Below are 23,523 nucleotides of genomic sequence, written 5' to 3'. Positions count from 1 at the left end.
GGCAGCTGACTATAGCTACAGATGATTCCCTTCAAAAATCTGGATTTGCTATGGAGAAAGACTTTCCCCCCCAGCTTTATTGAGGTATAATTGACAAATAAAAATCGCATATATTTAAGGTATACAACTTGATATTTTGATATACAGATATGCTTTGAAATGATCACCACAGTCAGGAGGATGTTAACATATCCATCACCTCACATAGTACCATTTTCTTTTTTTGTGTGTGGTGAGAACACTTAAGATCTACCCTCTTGGTAAATTTCAAGTATACAATACAATATTGTTAATTACAGTCACAATGCTGTACATTAGATTTCCAGAACTTATCTTGCATAACTGAAACTGTGTACTCTTGCACCAACAACTCCCCATTTCCCCACCCTCCCCACGCCCAGCCCCTGGTAACCATAACACTTTTTAATTGTTAGTGTGTTGTCTACAGAGTGGAAAAAAAGTGCATCTGTCTCTCTGCTTATCTTGTTTATACCCACGTTAGTGCCATTGTTTGAATGGGAGGGAGGTGCGAAATTGATGGATTCGGATTCAGAGATGCTCCAGGCAGCATGTTCTGTAAAAAGAGGGTTGGCTTTTCAGAAACACATTTTTGAACCTCTGACTCATGGGACTTGAATCAAAGCCTTTCAGCCTTAGTTAAGCCTTAACTCTTCTTGAAATAGAAAACATTTTTTGACAACTCGTCTCCCTTCCTAATATCTTTGCTTTAAATACTATTTTAAATATGCAGATGTTTGCATTTAGTTAATAGTAAATCTTTTCTAAATTCTTATTTGTTATGATGTAAAGAAAGTATTTCTTTTTTTTGGTATACTTCTTTAATTTTACCGAACACATTGGAAGGTTGTTTTAAATTTTGTTTAAATGTTCTTTGAGCCAAGATATTTACAGAACGAGGAGTTCCTCTAGCCAGCAGATTGTTCCATTTGTTGTGTTTGAGTGTGGAAACATTAGGAATGACAGCATAAGATGATGCCACAGAGCTTTTTCATAAACAACCTAATAGCATTGTCTAATGCAGTCTTTGTTTATTAAAAGTGTCAAAGACTCCTTTGCTATATTTAGGTAAAATCTAACGTTCTTTACTCAAGCATGGAAAATATTGTTTGTTTTCTGGTTGGAAGGAAAGCAGTATGACTAAATAAGAGAATTACACTTAACTGGAAACAATTATTAAAAGAGTCTCAATTTCAAGAAGAAAAAAATTGTAGTTTGGTTTTTCTGTTTTTTTTTAAAGAAGATACAAAAATGCTAATATTTAATACCTTTTGTAAAAATACTGTATATGCATTTCTGTCTTAGTCTGTGGGCATTAGTTAATGAATAACTTTTAATTGGAGTTTTTAATTTATCAAATATGAGAGCAAATATATTTTAATAACAATAACACTGTGGCTGGGCAGTGTTCTTTCCATATATCTGTATGTATAGCCTATATTCTAAGAGCTTATGTTATATTTATTTATTAATAGTTAATAAAGTTTAAGAAATACATGATAGCTTTAATAAGAAAACAAGTATATATTGAAGTCAATGTGGGCTGAAGCCATCCCAGGCAACCATGAGCCCAGTGTTTGTGACAATAGAGGAAAATGGCCTTATAGTTTAAGAATATTTGTGTTGAGGAGTGGAGTTGGATGGTTAGGATTTGAATAGAACATAAGTAGATTATGGAGGACTTGAATGACAAATTCACAATTTTAGGTTTAATAGGAACTACACACAGACATACATGTAATACATATGTATATATATTAAATTGCATGTTCTTAATTGAAAAAGTGAAATGAAGCTCTGTTTTAGGAATACTAATCTTAAAATACTCTTAATGTTTAGTGAATATTTCACTTGTTTTTTTTAAAGAATGTCCAGTATACAAGTGCTGTAGACTGAATGTGTTCTGTCCCCCAATTCATATGTTGAAATCCTAAACCCAATGTGATAGTGTTAGGAGGGAGGCCCTTTGGGAGGTGATTAGGTCATGAGGATGGAGCTCTCATGAATGAAATTAGTGCTCTTTCAAAAGAGACCCCAGAGAGCTCCCTTGCCTCTTCCACTGTGTGAGGACAAAGCAAGAAGACTACTGTCTTTGAACCAGAAAGCGCCCTTTACCAGCACCTTGATCTTGGACTTCTCAGCCTGCCGAACTGAGAAAAAATGTTCGTTGTTTAAGCCACCCAGTCTATGGTATTTTGTTATAGCAGTCCAAATGGACAAAGACAACAAGTAAAGTAAAATCATTCTTTGAAATATTTAAAAATAATGGTGACAACTTGGTAAATATGATAGATTGAAAATCATTTACACAATTTCCTTCCTCCAGTGCTTAAAAAAAACACGAATCAGCAAATCAAGCAAAGTTACTAACACCAACCAACAAAAGTGAGAGACCCAACTTCATGCATAAATTTCAAACAGTCAAGAGGGGCCAGCCTGGTGGTGTAGCGGTTGGGTTCGGTGGTCTGGGATTCTCAGGTTTGGATGCCGGGCTTGGACCGGTGCACGGCTTGTCAAGCCATGCTGTGGCGGCGTCCCATGTAGAGTGGAGGAAGATGGGCACGGATGTTGGCCCGGGTTCCGTCTTCCTCAGCAAAAAAGAGGCGGGTTGGCCACGGATGTTAGCTCAGGCTAATCTTCCTCACTGAAAAAAAAAAAAAGTAACAGACAAGAAAGAAATAGAAGATAATGATCTAGCTCATCGTGTCGTCTAAACCTCACCCCTGGATCTATCTCCAAGACATTGTTAAAGGGCAAAAGGTGATTCATTTAAAACCAGGTAATTCTTAATATTTTTAATTTTGGGAGAAGTAGATTGAGGGACTGAAAATGAAGGCCAATGAAAAGTCAGAGAAAATCCCTCAATCTTCTGTGGTACCTCAGCAGAGGCAGGGAAAACTATCTGTGCCTACCATTTTTAACTCTCCAACTTGTTAAAAAAAAATTAGGAAACTCTATAATTCATGCTAAAAAATAAATAATCACAGCACCCAGAAATCCGATTTTAAAAATCTGGAAGAAAACTCAAGGCTTTCTCTACCCCTCAAAATATTCTTATACCTTTTCGTTCTGTAGAACTTAGTAAAAATCTGAATTCAAGAAGATTAAAAATTCAAAAGATGGCATTGCAAGAGATTGAGTGACTGAATAACTAAGGAAACAAAGTGAAGACTAGAGCAACACTATTACAGAGCTGATCAGTACATTAGAAATAGAATACAATGAAAGTCAGGTTATTATCATAGCAGGAAATTGAGATAATCACAGTGTATTCCAAGTAAAAATTAAATGAAAACTAAAAGAAAATAGATATGTATCATGATAAAGGCATCCAACATATGAATAATGTTTATACATCAGGTAGACGAACCAAGAAATTCTTCTGGAAGCTAGAATAAAATTTCCTTGAAATGGCAAACTGATGCTATAAGACCTAAAGGGCCTATTTTCAGGAAAAGTTGAGAAATAACAATTGACAAACATGTTCTGATTCTGATTAGGATTTTGAACTTCCTCGTGAAGAATTCTTCAGGTAGGCATCTAGGTGCAGAAAAACAAAAACAAAACTTAGAAGGATCCTCTGCCTGACCTCTTGAATCTCCACAATATTCATTATCCAAGTACAATAAAGCAGTGTCTAGAAACTTTGGGGGGAATGAAAGTGGAATTCAAGAATATATACCGCCAGCCAAATTGTCATTTAGTTATAAAGACAAGGGGAAAAAAATTCTAATATAACGTCTATGAGTACTTCTTGGTAAAATGACTTGATGTTGAAATTTACCCAATAAAATGATGAATGGAGAATGGGTGAATGACAAATGGAATATAAGAAACATCAGGAGAGTGCAGAATGTTTGCAGATGATGGAACAGTGACTACAAATCTGTGAGGGAAAGAAAGTGTGAACCAAACTTTATTCCCAGATAAAATATTCTTTGAGTAGAAAAGCAAAAACTCAAGCCACATAAAAATGTTGAGGCTGTTGAAAAAAAAAAAGAAAACCCTAGCAGATGAAGTTCATCAAATGAAGTGAATTAAAATAAAGAATTTTGAAAGAAAGATATTATTTAAAAAGTCAGTTTCCTTGACTGTAGATATGTTATGTCTAAATTGTGTGAATTATGGCTATAGAATATGATATAAATCTCATAAACCTTGTCAAGATAAAAATAATATGACCAGAACTAGGCTACTAGTTCTGAGTGGAAGTTAAAATGTTCTGTTTCTTTCTCTCTCATAGAAGCAAGTCAACTTACAAATGAAATGCATTGCCATTAAAAGTCCAGTATCTTAATCCTGTCCATGATATCTTTCTTAACATTTAGAAACTAACTAAGCTTTCTGGAAGTGAAGAATTATCTGAAATTTAGCAGCACCTTCAGTTTTACTATATTCATTTTTTTTTGCTAACATTAAATAATTTAATTAAAATGACATGCATATTATGATCGCATTTTAATAAAATGTATTAATGCTTTTGTTCCTTCATCCTTTTGTCCTACCAGCTTACTGCATATATTATTAACAGAGAATTGTTGGAATGATACTTATCCGATGTTCAGAGTAATTGTTTCTAGGTAATAGTATTTTTGGATGAATTTTTTTTTAACCTTTTAAAACCACTTTTCCTCATTGTTGATATTTAGAACATATACTTTTTTTTCTTGAAACAAGATCTCTTAAAAAAAAAAACAAACGTGGTTAGTTTTAAAGACCTATTTATCAAGCATTTGCTAGTGGTAAAAACATGAATGTTTCTGTCCTCAAGGATCCCATACCCTGTCTTCAAGAAGTTTATCAATTTTTTTTTAAACAGTTTTATTTTTATTTTTATTTTTTTGTGAGGAAGATCAGCCCTGAGCTAACATCCATGCTAATCCTCCTCTTTTTGCTGAGGAAGACCGGCTCTGAGCTGACATCTATTGCCAATCCTCCTCCTTTTTTTTTCCCCCCAAAGCCCCAGTAGATAGTTGTATGTCGTAGTTGCACATCCTTCTAGTTGCTGTATGTGGGACACAGCCTCAGCATGGCCGGAGAAGCGGTGCATCGGTGCACGCCCGGGATCCGAACCCGGGACGCCAGTGTGGAGCGCGCACAAGGAAGTTTATCAATTTTAGTACTTAAAAAACTAAGTCAGAATCCCATGTTCTCATCCTAGAGAACATCCTAATTCATGTACCTACAAAAGAAAATTTTAAACTAAGTCATTTTTTTAAAATTCAGAATTCACTCACAATTGTTGAAGTTAAGATCTCATGATGTGGTTGCCTTATGTCATATCTGTCAAGTCAGAAACTTGTCAGGATCTGAGGATTATACCCTACTTGTAAGTGAACATGTATGCCAATAACATAAACATTGCCAAGAGACATGAAACCGCAGGGTCAGAGAAAAGGCAATTTGTTACTCACAACAGTAGCAGTAAGGACAATAACAGTGTAGCACTGATTTTCTGAATTGCGGTTCCCATAAGGAAATCCGATTAGAGCTAGGTATTGCCAGGCAGTGGGGTCCATTGAAGAAGAATCTTGATGCTGAGAAGCACTGGCCTTATACAGGCACTGCTGGCAAACCAGTCCATCCTCCTCTTACAAGGGAGACATTGTCTTTATTACTCTGGAATGCCAAGCCAATCTGCTCCAGGGAGAGAGATGTCTCTATCTTTACTTTCTGGAACATAAGCAAATTTGCTCCAGGAAGAGATGTATCTATCTTTGTAAGTCTGCCTGCTATGCAAACATCCTTGAAAAGCCAATCTGGAGTAAATTAGCTATTAATGCCTTTGAAGATGTTTGGATATGTGAGAAACCCCTGGAAAATTGTCTCCCTGTAATATCTAGACGTGACTCCTTGAACAAAGTTAACGTTGCACAGGGGAAGCTGATTTCTTCTCTATTTTACTATCAATACGTGGCTGATGACTATGGAAGGTTTTTGTTTTTTTAATAATCTTCTCTCTGAACTGTGTACTCAATAAGAACTTTAAACCAAAGTAAAATTCTTGAAATTGATAAGCCAACTAATTTCTATAGCAAAGCTAAGACCTCAAAACCTTTACTTCCCTTTCTCAAATATTTTGTCAAAGTTACATAGACTTAAGCTGAATTCTACTGAGTAGGTGATGCTTTTAGAGGTACAGAGTTTGGTGTTTTACTAAGGAACAAGTATTCTATTTTAGTATTATAAATTGTAAAGCATTCTAAATATAATGCCGCTATTATCCACTGAAATGTGACTTCCTATGGAATTATTATAGCAGGCATCATCATAACAGATCCCTTGTGTAGTAATTGTTTTTGTTCATATTCTTATAGTAGAAAAAATAGAAGTTAATTAGAATATTGAACTATATGGAATAAAAATTAGGAAAGATTTTGTAATATCTGTACTTTTCCTTCTAAATCTAGTCTGGGACTACCTTTAGTAATAATCTCTTCTTTTATCTTCTTATCATTGCCCTAGTTCAAATCTTATTTCTCTATCATTTATATTATTATGATAATTTCTTATTACTTTCCCTGCGTCTAGTCATTCCAGGTTTAGTCAAATCTATTCTTTGTAACTATAGTATTTAACATGCTTCTAGAACCCTCCAACAATCCCTGGCTAACCAACCTTTTTATTTTATTCTAACGTTCTTTATAATATATTCTTTCTGTAAGAAAAACTAGGCTACTTACCTGTTCCTGAATATATTCTGTGCCTTTTCTACATTTTTTTGTTATCTGAAACAATTTCCTATTCCTTGTTTGCTTAAATAATATTCGTTATTCATGGACTAGTTCAAATGTCTTTTTCTTGGTAGCCTTGTAAACTTCACCCTAAATTATTTTGTTTTTACATATGGTCCTTGGCTTTAGGTGCCTCTAGCAATTTTGTGTTCGTTTGTAACTAAGTTGTTTATGTTCACATTTGGTCTTTCTATCTAGTTTGTAAACTCTTTTTTCCTTTAATTGTTTCTCCTAGCATGTAAAAGTCACATCTGGGGCTCTGTGTCATGCTGACAGAGATCTTCAACAAATCATCTTAGAGCCATGCTACAATTTTGTTTGTGTGAATGTAAGTAGTAAATACAAATGATTGAAAACTCTTGAGGATCTGTATAAATGTAATATGGAGGAGAACTTATTTTTCTTGATTATTAAATATTCGAATTTAAGATCTTGATAGATGAGTTGTGTTATTCAATATGTATTTGGAAATTTTATTTTTTTTCTTTTGAAATAGGGAAATAACATTTTCTAACAAGCTAATTCCCATAATGAGAAGAGGGTGATCTTTCTTTAGACAGTATGTTCAGTTTTCTGTTTTGTACCTGGCATAAAGCAGATAAGACGACATAGGTTTGAATTAATAAATAGTTCAAATTTTAATAGGTATTACCTTACAGATAGCATTTAAAATTGTTTGAAAATTAAAAATTAAGCTTGCTAAATATTTTGAATATTTATGTAAAAGCTCTCCATTTTTTTTCTTGAATTAACTTTTAAATCATTTAAGAACTTCTTTTCATTTCTTCCTATGTTTCTGGTCTTTCAGGTTATGACCTCTGATTTTGAAGAAACCCAGAAATTACTGAATATGCTCGAAAAGAGTAATCTTTCCATTTTATATCCTGTTGTTGTTATTTCAGTAAGTGAATTAATGTATATCTTTCCCTTCAAACTTATACTTCCTTCCTTGGAATTCAACTTTTCTATTGAACAAAATTTCATTTTGTTCATTTTGTTCATTTTGAATTGAGGAAATTCATCCAAACCCCAAAGAAGAAACTCTTCTTTGTGGATTCTTGAGCTTACTCTGTTGCTATGACTTCTATGACTCTTGCCCTTATTACTGCAATTATTGAGTTGAACTGACAGGTTTGGAAAACAATTTAATTCAACCTAGCAACCAACTTCATTTCTTTTCCTTCATTAAAATTGCAAAGTATATTGCTGAATTGACTAGTTGTTTGGATAATGTGAAAGGGTTTTATTTAGTGTATTACAGAATGCCATTAGAGAAGAAATCACAAAGTTAGAAAAAAAAGAGGAAAAAATCAAATGGAAGAAAATATACTCTTAAGTTGTTTCATCTTCTCTGTTCCATGGACAGCAAAAGTAGAGTGAACAACAGATGAAAGAGAATTCCTATAAGAATGGCCGGGGAAATTTTTAAGAGATCTTTTCTGTGAAAGGCTGAAAGTGTATGTTTAGTACAGAATTTACTTGATTGGCCTATTAAACTGTATAGCAGATGGAACTATCAGAGAGCAAAACCAGGAAGGAATGCAACCAGAGGCCAGGCCTGCCAAACTGGCTGAGGAGCAGCATCTGTAGTCTGCAGCATTTTGCTGTGGGAAGGAGTTCCAAACATGAAATTCTCAAAACAATTGCTTAGCAATTGCCAAGTTCCTAAAGCTCAGGGCCATCCTATAGTGTGGGAATTTAATTCTTGTTACGTAAGATCGTTAATACAGAATAAAGATAATTTGCATTACAAATAAGCAACTCTAGACTGAGCTATGCAGGTAGAAACAAATTAGCGATTGAGGGAGGTTTGGTTATTTCACTGGCCTGTTTTATTCGGTTATAAGCCCCAAAGATAAGTTCCACGGGTCCTGTTGAATATGGAAACCCAAGTTCCACATGTGACTGATTTTAACAGAAACATAGATGCTTTCACTGAGGTTTTTTAGGACATTCTGAAATGTATTCAATGCTTGAAGGCTCTAAGGCTCTGTAGGATAGAGGTAAGTTCAAAGTTCTGTGTTTGGCCCTCTATTCCTCTCTCCACGTTAACTTGCTTAGAAATCTCATTCACTCCATGTTCCCAGATATTATTCTGAGGCAGTACAGTACTGTGAAAAGAGCAAGGGCTTTGAACTCAAGTTACTTAACTCGTCTGAGGCTTGCTTTCTTCATTTTAGAAATGAGGCTAATAACCCTACTTCTTAAGTCATTGTGAGGATTAAAATGAATGGATGGATGAATGAATGAATGCAAAGTGTAGTTGATAACACAGTGCTAGGCCCTTGGCAGACAAGCAATGTTAGTTTCATTTAATAGTCTAGGTTCTCTTCTTTCCATTTTGGATGAGATGATTCAAAGTTCACTTCCCTTGCTCTAATCTGATTCCTGAGTTTTGGTCAGACATTTTCCAACATTCTATTAGGTACTTCCATTTGAGTATTTCACTATCTTCTCAGGCCTAGAGTATCAGATCTATCACAAAAGCACATTGTCCATCAATTGACTTCTTTAAGTGGCCAATACAGTTGTGGTTGGTACTCAGGTGGGAATCTGTGTCATCTTTGAATTTTCCTTCTACCGTTTTCCTCTGCCTCTCTCCATCAAATACACACACACACGCTCACGCACACGCACACACATATAGTTTTTAAACTGTTAGTTCTTGTATTTCAATGCTACTGTTGTTATCTCAACCTCAGATCTTTGTATTGATTCTACAAATATTTGAATTTAATTTTCTGTTGACTTCTGTTGAGTTCCATTTCATGAATCCCAGTAAATGCCAGAATTTTTTTTGGCTACCTGATTTTCTGTATCAAAGTAAGGGGAATGAGGGATAATCCTATAATTAGTTCTGGGAGACATTTCCTCCCTAGTTTGAGGAGTGGTGTTATTATAAGTCGGTAAACTATAAGTCTATATACTATAAACACTGTGAAATGTTTAAACTGTGGAGTTGTCACTCCATAATTAATATTTGTTCACCCATTATTTTCTCATTGCGTAGGTAGACTAAGTGTGGTGATAGTAAGGTTATTATTAAACTTAAAAGGAAAATGTCACTGGAACACATCTAGAATCTGTATCCTAAAAATGGAGCAAATCACTGGAAAGGTGGAGTAAAGAATGCTGCCTTCTTGGATTGAGAGTCAAGTAAACTGCCTCTGGATTTTTGAGTTGTCCTATAAATGATTGTGTAAAGGCTTCATCCTTTTGCTTTCTGATACTACTTCCCCCCAAAATGACCCAAAGGCCATTTCAGTTTCCCTATGACTTAAAATTTGGGGGAACCATTTAAATATTCCCCAAATTAATAGTCGTATGGAAAATATTATGATATTTTCAAAATAAAGTAAAATAAAAGACTTAAATTTGAGTCTAGACATCTGGGGACACAATTGGCATATTATTAAGTGGAAACAAATACATACACATATATACAAATAATATGTGGGTGTATAAGTGTGAATACACATGCAGACATATATATTTGATTGGAAAGATGTTACACGTATGAGGCAGCTCAGAGGCTACGGTGTGTCTGCTTTACTTCTGTTTGAATTACTTTGTTAGAAGATTAAACCACAACAAAAAGGACCCTACCATGGGGGATTTTTTTAAAATAAGGCTTTTGTTAAGCAATTTTAAATCCTGAGAAGAAGGGTCAAAGAGGAGTCTGTTCATTTGCTTTCCTAAACAGGTAGGTTTATTCATCAGAAGAAAAATCTAAAATGACATCAGAGTCATAGAAAAATATGTCCACTTTTATTTTGGAGTTATGTGATTCAATAGATATTGAATGCATATATTGTAAATGTTTAAATGCCTATTTTGTCTTGGCTGAAATGTAGTACAATGATCCTTTTTCCTACCTAGGATTTATCAACGTCCAATTTCAGTCCGTCTGAAGAGAGGAAGGCATAGTAGGAATCAGCCAGATGCAAAGTAAAATTGTGGTTGATTAGGTGTTTGTGAGGGTTTTTTCAACTGAGAGACTATCTAGTTAAGGTGTCATTAGCAATGTCATCATGTTTCACTTTACAAGGACAAATATTCAGAAGAAATGGGTCTGAAGGTCAGTTTAGCTGGGGCATTTGTTTGACAAAAACAACATTAGATCAGATTCTAAGTGCTAAACATTGGTGTCAGGCATACAATGTTGATGAAGCCCACATTGTCTTTTATAGCCTCAAGTAGATATAGAAAAATATTTTGAAATTCCCTGTTGGCTGTCATTCAATAGTCATTCAAAAGATACATGTGACTTTCAACCTTATCTGGAATATTTATCTCTTGGAGGGAGCTAAGCACTAAAGGAGTAAACGGTTAATGGTGTTGAGTTCTTGGTACAGATGTATTTAGTATAGTTAGATTTTATTTCATGTTCTGCAGGGGTCTTGATTGTCTGAAGATCAACTTCTCCCTGGCTTTTATGAAAATGAAATGGGTTAGGAAATATTTAATGTAGGCGATTTTTGTTATCTAGGATAAACTGGCATAGGTAAGAGGATACTACTTTATGATCCAGTTAAAGAAAGGAACAAAATTTCACCGTGAAGAGGAGAAAACATAATTGGGACTTTATCTTAAAAGAACTAAGATATTAAGATAATTTTATTTTACCTTATTTTTTAAAAAAATTTAGGTTATGTTTGCAAAAATGAAACTTTTTTGCATAATCTTGTAGACATTATATGATAATATGTTGTAACATGCTTCATTTCAAGTGATCATTTGTGAAAAAATATTTTTGGACATTTTTAGTTTTATAGAAATGTCCTTTATTACTTTGTTCAAAATACTCTTTTGGGCCATCTATTTGGTCATCGTTCCTGTTATTTTTCTTTTACATATTTTAAGTAGTCATTTGTCTGTGGTGTTGAGTATGATTTAAGGAGTTTACTAATGTTAATTAGATCAGCGTAATGAAATCCTATGTTTGGGTAGATGTAACTTAATTTCATTGTAATTATATTGACTTATCAGAATTTTCCAGACTTCTTCAATCAGCTATAGACTGACTGATGGTACTGTTGACTACTTTGGCTAAAATAGATGTCAGCATTAAAGTGGGCAGAGATAGTTGGGTGGGGTTATTTTATAAGTGTTCTGTTTCTCAATAAATCTGTGTGTGTGTTAGGATGACATTTGTTGCCCTTTGCAATCTTTTAACTGTGAGCCTTTGGAAACATGCACTCAGATAACAAGCACACCTTGTACTAGGAGAATACTCCCTACTTGAAAGAAAAAAAAAAATGCTCTTTTTTAAATTAAAGACTGGTTAGCATAAAGGAATTTAAAAAATTTAGATCCCTTTTTATGTCTTTTAACAAGAAAAACCTTATAAATGTTAAAAATCAATTCTTTCCTTTGTAAAGTTAAATTGTGTAGAAATTATGTCTGAGAGGCCTTTTCAGATGTGATTCCTGATGCTGTTTAGTCTATCGTGTAAGTTATCAAGGAGCCAAGTTTTTATCTTGAGTTGACTGAAGTTATTGTCAGCCTTCTCTTCTTGGTGGTTACCGGGGAGTATATTAGCAGTCAGCACCTTTTTCAGATTGCAACTTGCAAGAGAATTATCTGAAAGCCCTTTTTGCAATCACTTGATATAATAGCTATCAACATGGGACGTGTTCTGTTCTCTACTTTCTATGCCTATCATGTGTTTTTGATGAAAAAATATTGAGAAATATAAAGTAATAGATTAAATGTATGAAAATAGTAAAAGGTAAATTCATAAAATTTCTGATATAAAAATCATTCGAAAAAAGAATAGGCTTTTACCTAAACTTAAACAAGACTCAAAAGTACTAAGAATCTGAATTGTAGGCTGAGTTCTTGCTTAGAAACTAATGATCAGAGAGCTGTTTTTTTCCCAGCAATGGAGAAGAGAGTTTCAGGAGGCAAAACTAACTATCGCTGTTTTCCAGCCAAGATTATGTAAAACCAATTGTAAAACTCTCCAAAAAATACCTTCCGAAGTCCAGAAAGTAAAATAGTGATTCTAATTTATTTGGATCTGGCAAGGTTTCCACAAAACACCCTTTGGTGGTACTATCAGATGAGGTAATGGAAATGTATTCTTATTTAAAGCTTATTTTTTCAATGAGCATAGCTGATTCATGTAATAGGCACCAAAGAAATGTTTAATTTTTAAAAGCAGAAAGAGATTGGCAACAAATCTAAGTAGAAGTTCAAAACTGAGAACTGAAGCAAACTGTTTAATTTTACTTGATAAAATAGTTTATCACTTTTCCACAGCAAAATAATTTTACAGTAATTATCTGGATAATTACACATCAGCTCTACTTTCCTCTGACAATGTAGACAATAATTTCATTGGTGCTTTAGGAGAGATAGGAATCTTTTCATGAATTTACTTTAGCAAAAAACATAAATTAACGTATGGAATTTCAATGCTTTGAAAAACATAAATAAACCTTCAAAAGTGCCTAATTTAGTTCTAGTTATCAGGAAGTAGTTTATTGACATAACAGATCAGAATATATGATCTTTAAAATACTTCAAAATGTTTAATATTTGAATATGTCAGCAAATAAAAAAATAGAAAACCACCATCCATTTGACACTTGATACTTTCACATCTGGGGAAACTGTCACAAAGATGTAAATTGTTTCCAGAAGGTTCTACGGTTCACCAATGGCAGAGTCAGGAACAGAATCAATCCAATGTGCAATGTATCATATACACTTGTTACTTTTATGCTCTTATGAATGTGTTAAAAAGATGGAAAAAGATTACACATATACACATATATGTATTTAATATTCCTTCCTAATAAAGAACAAATGCCAACTGGAAAAACATATTGATTCCTTCTTTTAAGTGCTAATGGCTTCTTGCTTTAGCTTCACAGGGTATTGAGCCTTTATGGAATTTGTTATAAAAATCTGTGATCATGTTAAATTTCTTACCAGATCCCAGACATGTATCTTTGTCACCTTTTACTTAACTACTTGCTCTGTACATTTCTTCCTGTTAACCCTGTTATTACTGGACTCAGAAAATGTGTTTTTAAGATACAAGTTCTTATAAAACAAACAAGAGAGCTGGCCATTGTAATTCTTGCTGCCTCCATATTGGGTTTACTTTTTACAATGTATGTTTCAAGTTCCTCATTTATTTTTGAATGGATATTTTGTGTGTGTTTAGTTGACAATGAATGCCCTAGGGAGTAGTACATCCAAATCCCTCTTCTACATCAGTCTCAACCATGTTGCTACTGTAGCCTTATATGATTTTTCCTTCAGAAAATTGTAACTTTATTATATGTTGAATTTTTATGATCTTTTCACTTAAGATGCATTGAAGTTTTCTCTTTTATGGTTGTACACAGCTTCAGTGACAGAAATGCAATCACTTCCACAAATTCTACAAATGTTTTCATTTGTTTTCTGCTAATATAGTAAGTCTCAGGTATTTCCTGCCTAAATCAATAATAAAATCTAAATAAATACTGGTTTAAAATACCTTTAGAACCTTTTTACGGTTTCAGTCATGAAGGAATTCACATCTGACACAAAGATGAGGAATGATGAAGTCATTCTTGTAGGGGGATGTTGAATGGAAAGAATTGACTGTTATTTTAAGTTTTAGAAGATCTTTGCTCATGGCTAAATGGTTACTGGAAAGTTTGTGTTGTGGGATATAGAAATTCCCTAAGATGAATTGTGATGGACATGTAACATGATGTGTAAAGAAATGATTCTCTCAGGACACACCATACTAGTAGTCTTTCTTTTAATGAATAAAGGTTATTTTCAGATAGAATGATATTCCAATGGAATTTGCAAGTAGAATGAATTCCAGAGGACTTTTTCTAGGTTTGATGAATTTTTTTTTCTTAATTAAGCACAGGGTTTGGAATCACTATTTATTTTCCTATTTTAAGTAGTTTTCTTATCTGAGCTTGATCAGATGAACAAAGTGGTTTGTAAATTTATTTACCGGTGCTGTCCAGTAAATCAATTTATAAAATTTAACATGAAATACACAGGAGGCAAAATAAATGAAACTAGCCTTCTTTGTTAGGCAGCTTACATTAATTTTAGCTGTAGAAAAGGAATTGAACGATTGGTTTGGTCATTCAGTTTTTCAAAAAATATGCCTGAGAATTTCTCCCATTAGATTATTTGTGCACTGGGTTCTATTTTAAATAATGGAAATGGCCTTTAGCTTAATTATGTTGTGCTAGTTTCTTTACAAAGGTGGAACCAAATATATTTTCAATATCATTATCTTACAGTTACAGGTTATTATACTTCTATAATTAATAATAAATTAACATAATACATCTGTTAATATAAATATGCCACACTTGACTTTGTTTATAATATTTAAAAGGGTTTTACTTCACGGAGAAAAATAAATTATATTGTTGTAAAGGAGGTGTTAAATAGAAAGAATCGACTGTTGTTAAGTTTTAGGAGACTTTTGGCATATTAAGGATGCTGAACCTGGAGTGGGGTTTGAGCTACGTGTACCAGGTCTGCAAATAACAAGTGTCTATTAAACTAGCCAAGTTATTTCATGTCTTTGAACTTTAGTTGAGAATCTTTATCTGTAAACAGTGGAATGCCTTTGAGGGCATCTAAGTGGCTTCTCTTTCTAGAGATATTTTCTCTGCTACATGTTGTGAATTCCTTTTACTTTTGTATAATCTACTATGTGTGTCTTTTATGTATAGATATAGTAGAGCAATTCGGATGATTTCAGTCAGGTTAATTATGAATCAGGTGGTATGATATATTCCTTTTTTGAGCCATTTTTGAGAACTTTCTGTACTTTAGTCCTTATACAAGACCCATGGGATTTTTTTTTTTTTTTTTTTTTTTTTTTACGGTTTCTCTTGTATTTGTCCCTTTCTTATTTATCTTCCTCTTTTCATATTCTGGTTTTTATTAGGTTAGGTCTAGATCTTCCTTTCTTGCATTCATTCCTCTTTTTTCTCTCTCTTTAACAACAGTTGTAAGATTAATCTTTCTTCCCCCCCTCCCAAGGAATGTATTCTTCCATGTCCAGCTCAGGCCTACCTTCTGAAAGTGATTCCATAACCATTAAAGCTCACACCAGTTTTTACCAGTTCATTTTAAACTTAGTTTAGGTGCTATCTAGTTGGCACTTTACAGGGAACTATCCTATTCTCTTCGTTACCTAATTGATTGCTTAATATAGATTGATATAACGTTTATTGAACATCTGTGGACAGGTATTTTTGACATACATGTAGCTTATTTAATAATATAATTCTTTTTTTAAAACTATCTTACTTTAGAAGAATAGGTGTTTCTAATTTTTATCTTGATCAGATTTTATCTTGATCAGTTAAGGAAATAATTTTATCTATCTATTTTTGTTTTCCAAAATGAAGATTCTCAATAATATGAGCTTAAGTAAATGACCAGAGTTAGCCTGGGAAGTGATCCAGTGGCTGGGAGTTCATGGGATCCTGGTCGCTGTCCCTTCAATCCCCCACCTCAGGGTAAGAACTTTAACTAGGTCTGCTTGAGAAAGGGGCAATTTGACCTGGAATAGAAGATCAGGAGAGATCTTCTTAAGGGTAGGAGAGAAAGCTGGAATTTAGAAGACTGAGCAGGGTCCAGCTCTATGAGGAATAGGAGGATTAGCATTTCTATATGGAAAGAGTAGCACATAGAATGGTCAGGACTGGCAAGAGCCAGTGGATCTGAAACAGAGAGAATGAACTACACATTGGGAAGGCCTGAGGTCTCCCCAATGTGAGAGGTCTAGGTCAAGGCAGACCTTTGAATGTTGAACTCTCTAAAAGCAGCACTGTCCAGTAGAAATTGACGTGATCAGATTTGCATTTTATCCATCATTCTGGATACAGCACAGAGAATGGATTAGAGTGATCAGAGAGATTCCTTGATGCTGCATTTGGTTTAGGTGGTAGGCTATTGCATTGGTCCAAGAAATAATGGTGGTGGCTAGGACTAGATTAGTTTTAGAGTGAATGGGCAGAAAGGGCTGGAATCAAGATATATTTAAGAGATGGAAGCACTGAGAATTGCTGCCTGATTTAATGAGAGAGACAAAGTATAACTTCCAATTTTACGTCTTGTGAAACTGGGTGAGTGACAGTAAGAGAGGCGACGTTGGAGAAGGATCTTTTTATTTTGTTTCTGAAGGTTGAGTAGGCAGATGATTATCCCAAATTTGTTGGCAGAGATAATTAGAAGATTTCACTCATATTCAGAAGCTTTCTATTCATTTGCATGTGTGTGTCTTTGTATGTAGAGAAGCTCTTATTCTAAAGCCTACTTGGAAAAGTAAGTTATGCTCCTTCAAGGCCTCCTTAATTTTGAATTTTAAGAGAATTCCAGATATAGGCAGAATTTGAAAATAAATCTTTCGTATTACATTGCCTTTGCCAAGTCTTACGTAGTGTTAGTATGATGGATCATGTTTACTAGGAAATCTTTTCTGTACTAATGCTTAATATTCTGAAAAAAACTAAAATAAAAAGCAAAAACAAAATCTTGTCTATGGGTCAAAATAGCAGACAGGAAGATGCTAAGAATATTCCCAGGCCTGAGCACTATTCCCTTAGGGTAAATATCTACAGCCGCAAGAAAATAGATTACTTTTGCAGTTCTGGAAAGCCTGAACTGTTTTACTGGAAGTATAGAAAGGTGATGGAATCAGTGCAAAAAGCTTCTTGATCCAAACATGTTTTGGCTTGAACCCTGTTTGCAATAAGTTGGTGTGTGATACTTTTGAAAAGTACAGTATGATTCAATTTTCCAGGCACCAGAGGTTTTATTTTATAGGATTTTGAAGCTTATACTTATTCTACTTAAATGCTGGGATACTTAATTCACTGGTACCTGCTAAGGTGGAATGCAAGATAATCCTAGTGTCAGCACTGGAAAATTCTTATTTGGGAATGACAGGACTGGTTAAAGTCACCTGTATGTCTCTTCTGAGTACTCTGAGTATGATACCCGTTTCTAGATCTTTTGAGAAAGAACTATAAATTTTTGTTTTTGAATTTAATGTGTTTATGATAATGATTGAGTTCTGGGTTTTTGCTCAACCAATGAGAATCCAACTGTGTTCTTGTGTTTCTTGCTCTTCGTGTTTGTAAGAAATGGAACTCGCACTACATTTATAATTCTCAGACTCTCGCCCCCCATGTAGCCTACTAATGCGTATTATTAGCATAATTATATTAATGTTAGTAATAACAGACACTTATTGAATGCTTGAAATAATGTCGCCATCCTTTTCTTTTAAAATAAATGATCCCATTTAATCCTCATAGCAATCCTGCGAGTTGATTATCATAGACGCCATTGTCCTCAGTTTAAGAATCAGCTTGATGCTCATTTCACTTTACCACATGACATTCATTAGGGATGTCAATACTTGCCCTTTTCAAGTAACAGAAACCTGGACTTTTAGAGGAGAAAAGGATCTTAAAACCATTTGGTAGAATGCCCTCATTTTACAAGAGATAACTCAGGTCATTTTCTTTGCCTGGATCTGAAATAACTTCTTATATTAGGGGTTGGCAAATTCTTCTTGTGAAGTGCCAGATAGTAAATATCTCAGGCTTTTTGGGCCATTTAGGTATTTGTTGCAACTATTTGACTTTGCTGTGGTAGTGCAACAGCAGCCACAGACAAGATGTAAAAGAATGGGTGTGGCTGTGTTCCAATAACACTTGAGTAACAAAACACAGGCAGGAGGCTGGATTTGACCCACAGGCCGTAGTTTCCTGAACTTCAGATTTTCAATCCTAAATGAGCTAGTTACTTAGTACCTTTACCTAAAATATCTGTTAGAAATATCTGTTAGAAATTTCTTTAATAGATGTATACTTTCTGGATTCATCTTCTTCCCTCCAGGAGCTGTCCCTCCAAACAGTCTCTCTGTTACTTCCCTTTTGACCTCATCATAGCCAACATAACAGATTTTGCTAATTGTAAATCCTCCAAGCTACTCTCCTTATTAAAACATTCCAGAGGCTCCGCATCCCCTACTGGACAAAAAGCAGTCAGATGATAAAGCCTTGGCCGGTTGGGCTCTTGCTTAATTTTGTCATCCTGACTCACATTTCCTCACTGAGCAGTTTGTACTCCGGTAATCCCAAACTACTGTCGTTCCACACAGGCACCATTTACTTGACGTATCTGTGTTTACTCCAGTAAGTTTTTCTGAGACACCATTTTTCTAGTGTTTGTTTGCCTGACTTTTATGATCCTTAAAATTTGAGTGACAATGTTTCCTCTTGGAATCATTCCATAATACCCCTGTGTTCAGAGTCTTTTCCCCTTTCCCAACACAGCCTGTGTAGGCATTCAGAAAATGTTTATTGACTTGAACTTGGCCTTGATATTCCTAGTCATGGTGTCTCCTATCCCACCCTGTTTCAGTGCTGCCCGTCACAAGTAGATGCTTTGTGGTGACTTGCAGAAATGAAGGAGGATGGGTGTGAGGAAATAAATAGAAATTAGTTGCATCTTAAGTAATAACATTCTTTTAAGGAGAATAATACTCATGGTTCTACCTGAGTTTTTAGGCCATTATTTACTATCTATAAATTTAAACTTCATGAATTTTACTCTCTTGATTTATGCTATCCTCTTTACTTTTTAGTATAGTTCATTTTTTCCCCCATTTTGCCTTTTAGAAAAAGAAATTTTGTTTTCATTCAACAACTATAATTGTCTAATCTACAGACACCTGTTTTTAGTTTTTGTGAAGCATGTCTTCAAGCTTCATTTTAGGAAGCATGTCTTATTGTGTCAATAAATGACTACTTATGTCTTATTTTAAATTATCTTCTGTATTTACCCTAAAAAGTAGCATTCACCTTTGAAGTGTTTCTCATTCCTAAGTGGGACTTTATTTTTCTCTTATAAATTGAAGTTAGGGGGTGATTTTTAAACATTTTTGGAAGAGGCATTCTTTTTTATTTCAAAATCTAAATGGGTTAACACTATATTAAGCAAATAAAAAAGTTGCATTTGTGAGCATTAATTTTATCTTTTAGTTCGTGTGTAGCATTTACTTACGTACCTAATAGGAAATATTAGGTTATTTTGACAAAGAGAAAAGTTTGAAATCAAAGATTATGGAAGATAGTTGGAGGTTTCTTTTCCTAGTCTATTTCTGCATTTTATTTGGATTGTGCAATAAACTGATTGACCTATTAGATACTTACAATATTAACAGTTGAAGAAAGGTTTTTTCCTGCAATTTATCTTTTTCAATTAAATGGATCTAGAAGCCTGAAAGTGAGTAGCCTGTGTACTTGTCATAAATATAAAATTGAAAAAAAGTTACCTTTAAACTTATATGCTAAGATTGCAATGTATCAACAGAATGTGATATTTCACTCATTCATCTGTGTTGCTCAACTTACTCTTACACCGTGATGAAAGCATGTGCCAAGCAGATGTTTCCTAGTCCTGGCTGGCTATTCAGTTGGGCTCAGCACTCATATGCCTTATTATATCATTCTATGTGTGCAGACCTGCACAGGTCTGAATTTAAAATAAATACAGTGTATTTTCATCTAAGGCATTGTAGTTTTCATCTCTACAAGTTTGTTTTGGGTCCTTTTTATATGTTCTATTTTTCTAATTAGCTTTTGAATATATGGGATACAGTTGTAATTCCCGTTTTAATGTCCTTTTCTGCTAATTTGAACATCTTTATCAGTTCTGAGTCAGTTTCAAGTGATGTATTTATCTCCTTATTATGGATTATATTTTCCTGCTTCTTTATACGCCTGGGAATTTTTTTGTCTGTGTGTGTTTAAGGTATGTTTTGTGGGTTTTTAATTTTTCTCCAACTTGGAAAATTTTCAGCCATTATTTTTTCTGCCCTCTCCTCATTTCACTGGGAACTCCAATTACTTGTATATTAGGCTGTTTGAAGTTGATCCATATCTCACTGATACTCTGTTTTTCCTTCTTTCTTTGAGTCTTTTTTCCCTGTGTCATTTTAAATAGTTTCTATTGCTATGTTTTCAAGTTCACTGATCTTTTCTTCTGCAATATCTAATCTGCTGTTAAATCCCCTCCAGTGTATTCTTTTTTTTTCACTCTCAGATGTTATTTTCATCTTTAAAAGTTAGTCTTAGGTCTATTTTATATCTTCCTTTTTTCTAGTTAATAAGCTCATTCTTTTCTATAGCTTTTTCGAACAAATGGAACACAGTTGTAAAATTGTTTTAATGTTCTTTTCTAATATCTTTGTCACTTCTGAGTTCATTTTGATTGATTTTTCTCCTCATTATGAGTCATATTTTTCTGTTTTTTTGCACATTTGATATTTTTTCATTAGCTGCTGGATATTGTAAATTTTACCTTGTTGGGTGCTGGATATTTTTGCCTCACTATCAATGTTTTTGAGCTTTGTTCTAGGATGCAGTTAATTGGAAACATTTTGATTCTTTTATGACTTTTTAGAGAAACTAATCAGTTTATTTAGTGTAGAGCTAACCATTCCCCACAACTGAGGCAAGACCCTTCTTAGTACTCTATCTAATGCCCTGTAAATTATGAAGTTTTCCAGTCTGGCTGATTGCTGCCACCACTATTCCCAACTGTGGGTGTGCATCGGGCACAGTTCCTTCTAATCTTTCTGGTTGGATTTTTCCCCAGCCTCAGGTAGTTTTCTCAAATGAATGCACTGATAAGTATTCTGCTGAATATGTGAGCGAGTTCCTCTGATAATCTCCAGAGTTTTCCTGCTGTGCACCTCTCTCCTCTCTCCTCTCTAGTCCTCTGCTCTGTGAACTCTCTGCTCTCTAGTCCACCTTTGTCTCCCCAAGCTCTTAAAACTGGATATCCCCCCTTTCCCTGCAAAGTACCATGGCCTGGAAACTGATTTAAGGCAGTAAGCTGGGGCAAATACAGGGTTCTCCTCATTTATTTCTCATCTCTCAGAGATGTCCCTTGTTGCCTAGTGTATCAGGTCTTAAAAATCCTTGTTTTATATAGTTTGTACACTTTTTTTACTTGTTTCAGGTAAAAGGTAAATTTGGTCCCTGTTACTCCCACTTGGACAGAAACAGAAGCTGGGCCCATTTCAATGTGAGCGTTTTATTTTCACACATTTATATTCAACCACATTTTCAGGAATATATTTCATACACAAATGAGAAAAACATCAGTCTGTTTTCGTTCAGGTGATATATAACTTTGCCTATTCCAGGTCTAATTTTCCACAGCAGGATTTTAAGTAGTAACATAACATTTAGGCAGGAATGAAAATTCCTTGTGTAATACAGACACATAAGTTAATGACCAAAAAAAGTTAGTGAGATGTATGACCAGCAATGATATCATATGAGCTTCTTTTATTCTGGACAAGTGTCATCTGTTAGCACTTTCTACAATGATGAAATGTCCAGTTTCTATACTCTTGTGTATGATTGCCACTAGCTGCCTGGCTATGGCTATGATCGCTTGAGGTGTGGCTACTGTATTTATTTTTATTTAACTTAAATAAATTTGAGTTTAAATGTAAATAGCCACATATGGCTGTTGGCTACTCCACTAGACAGTGCAGTTCTAGACTATGTGTTATTTGCCCACCCCTTTATATCGAGTCTGTTCTATTATGTGATGTAGCTTCATGGAAAAAGAAAAAATTTTCTCTTAGAAGTAAGAAGTTAAGTTAGCACTTTATTCAAAAATAGCCCAACAAAGCAAAGCACCAATGGTCTTCCAATTTGTTATTGGAAGCACTGTAATTGGAATTTCTGGGTATTGTATTTTTCTCTAAGACTACTGTTTTTTAATATTTCCTTTAACTAACACAGTTTTCTTGTATCTTTTGTATAATTATGTAAGTTTAACATTATCAAATAATTGAGAAGAAATATGTGTAAGATCTTAATTTTATGTGTCTACATCGCTTTTGGTTATTAGATTATTAATTTCCTGAAGTCAAAGAAACCTAATGTTACCAAGTGACTATTAATTTCTGACATTATTAAACAATGATTAATTACTTTGATTATTAGTTGATTTTTGCCATACTTAAAAAAAGGGACAAGATGAATCTGTGGAGGCTATGCTAATATGACTTACGTAGTGTATACCTGCATTTTGATCACCTTGGTCATGTCTTTGAATAATTTTATTTTTACTATATATTCCAGACACTTGATCTTATGAGAAGCTTTTCTTTAATCGTTTTGCCTTTTGAAACATATTAAAAAATGCTTTTAAAAATTTCATTTACAAACATAGGTACATAAAAACAGAATCAATTGTTCTTATAAATTTATAGTACTATCATGGACTTTGTAGTGGTTGTCCTAAATGCATAGGATGTCTTTATTTGTGAACACTAAATATCCATTATTTATTTCTAAAAAATGTCATATAATGCTTATCTAAATGGCTTGTGATCAACCTTAATAACAGAGATTGTTCTTAAGCAGTAATAAATTTTATCATGTAAAATGAAATTTTGACAAGTCACTAAAATATGTAAAGATGATACACTAAACTTAGTGAAGAATCACATACTTGCTTTTTGTAACTTCTTTCTTTAATGATTTATATTCTGATGTTTTTTCTCAAAGAGAAAAATAAATAAATATAGAGTTATATGTTTTAAATAATGTTAAACAAATGAATACTTCATATTAATCATTGGGATTGCTTTGAACTTTTGATTCTAAAATTTGTTACAGATGGTACAGATGTTAATTAAGTTAATTGTAGATGTATGTAATGCTTAAGATAATTGTGCCATAAT

The 23,523-nt window shown here is 33.9% G+C and overlaps 1 protein-coding gene across 4 annotated transcripts in view; it reads left to right on the top strand.

The window, feature by feature from the left end:
• Positions 1-23,523, top strand: part of CRPPA (CDP-L-ribitol pyrophosphorylase A) — a 275,796-nt gene that overhangs the window by 132,485 nt on the left and 119,788 nt on the right. For 3 of the 4 annotated variants that reach the window (XM_087427333.1, XM_087427377.1, XM_087427421.1), the window contains 2 exons: positions 6,988-7,080; positions 7,561-7,653. The exons of the other annotated variant lie outside the window; for it this stretch is intronic. In XM_087427333.1, the coding sequence (XP_087283459.1) occupies positions 6,988-7,080; positions 7,561-7,653 (186 nt within the window). The remainder of the gene's footprint in view (positions 1-6,987; positions 7,081-7,560; positions 7,654-23,523) is intronic. 4 annotated transcript variants of the gene reach the window in all.

Source organism: Ceratotherium simum, chromosome 1, assembly GCF_057802395.1.
Source record: "Ceratotherium simum simum isolate JZ-2026a chromosome 1, ASM5780239v1, whole genome shotgun sequence".
NCBI lineage: Eukaryota > Metazoa > Chordata > Mammalia > Perissodactyla > Rhinocerotidae > Ceratotherium > Ceratotherium simum.
This window is presented reverse-complemented; position numbering and strand designations above follow the sequence as displayed.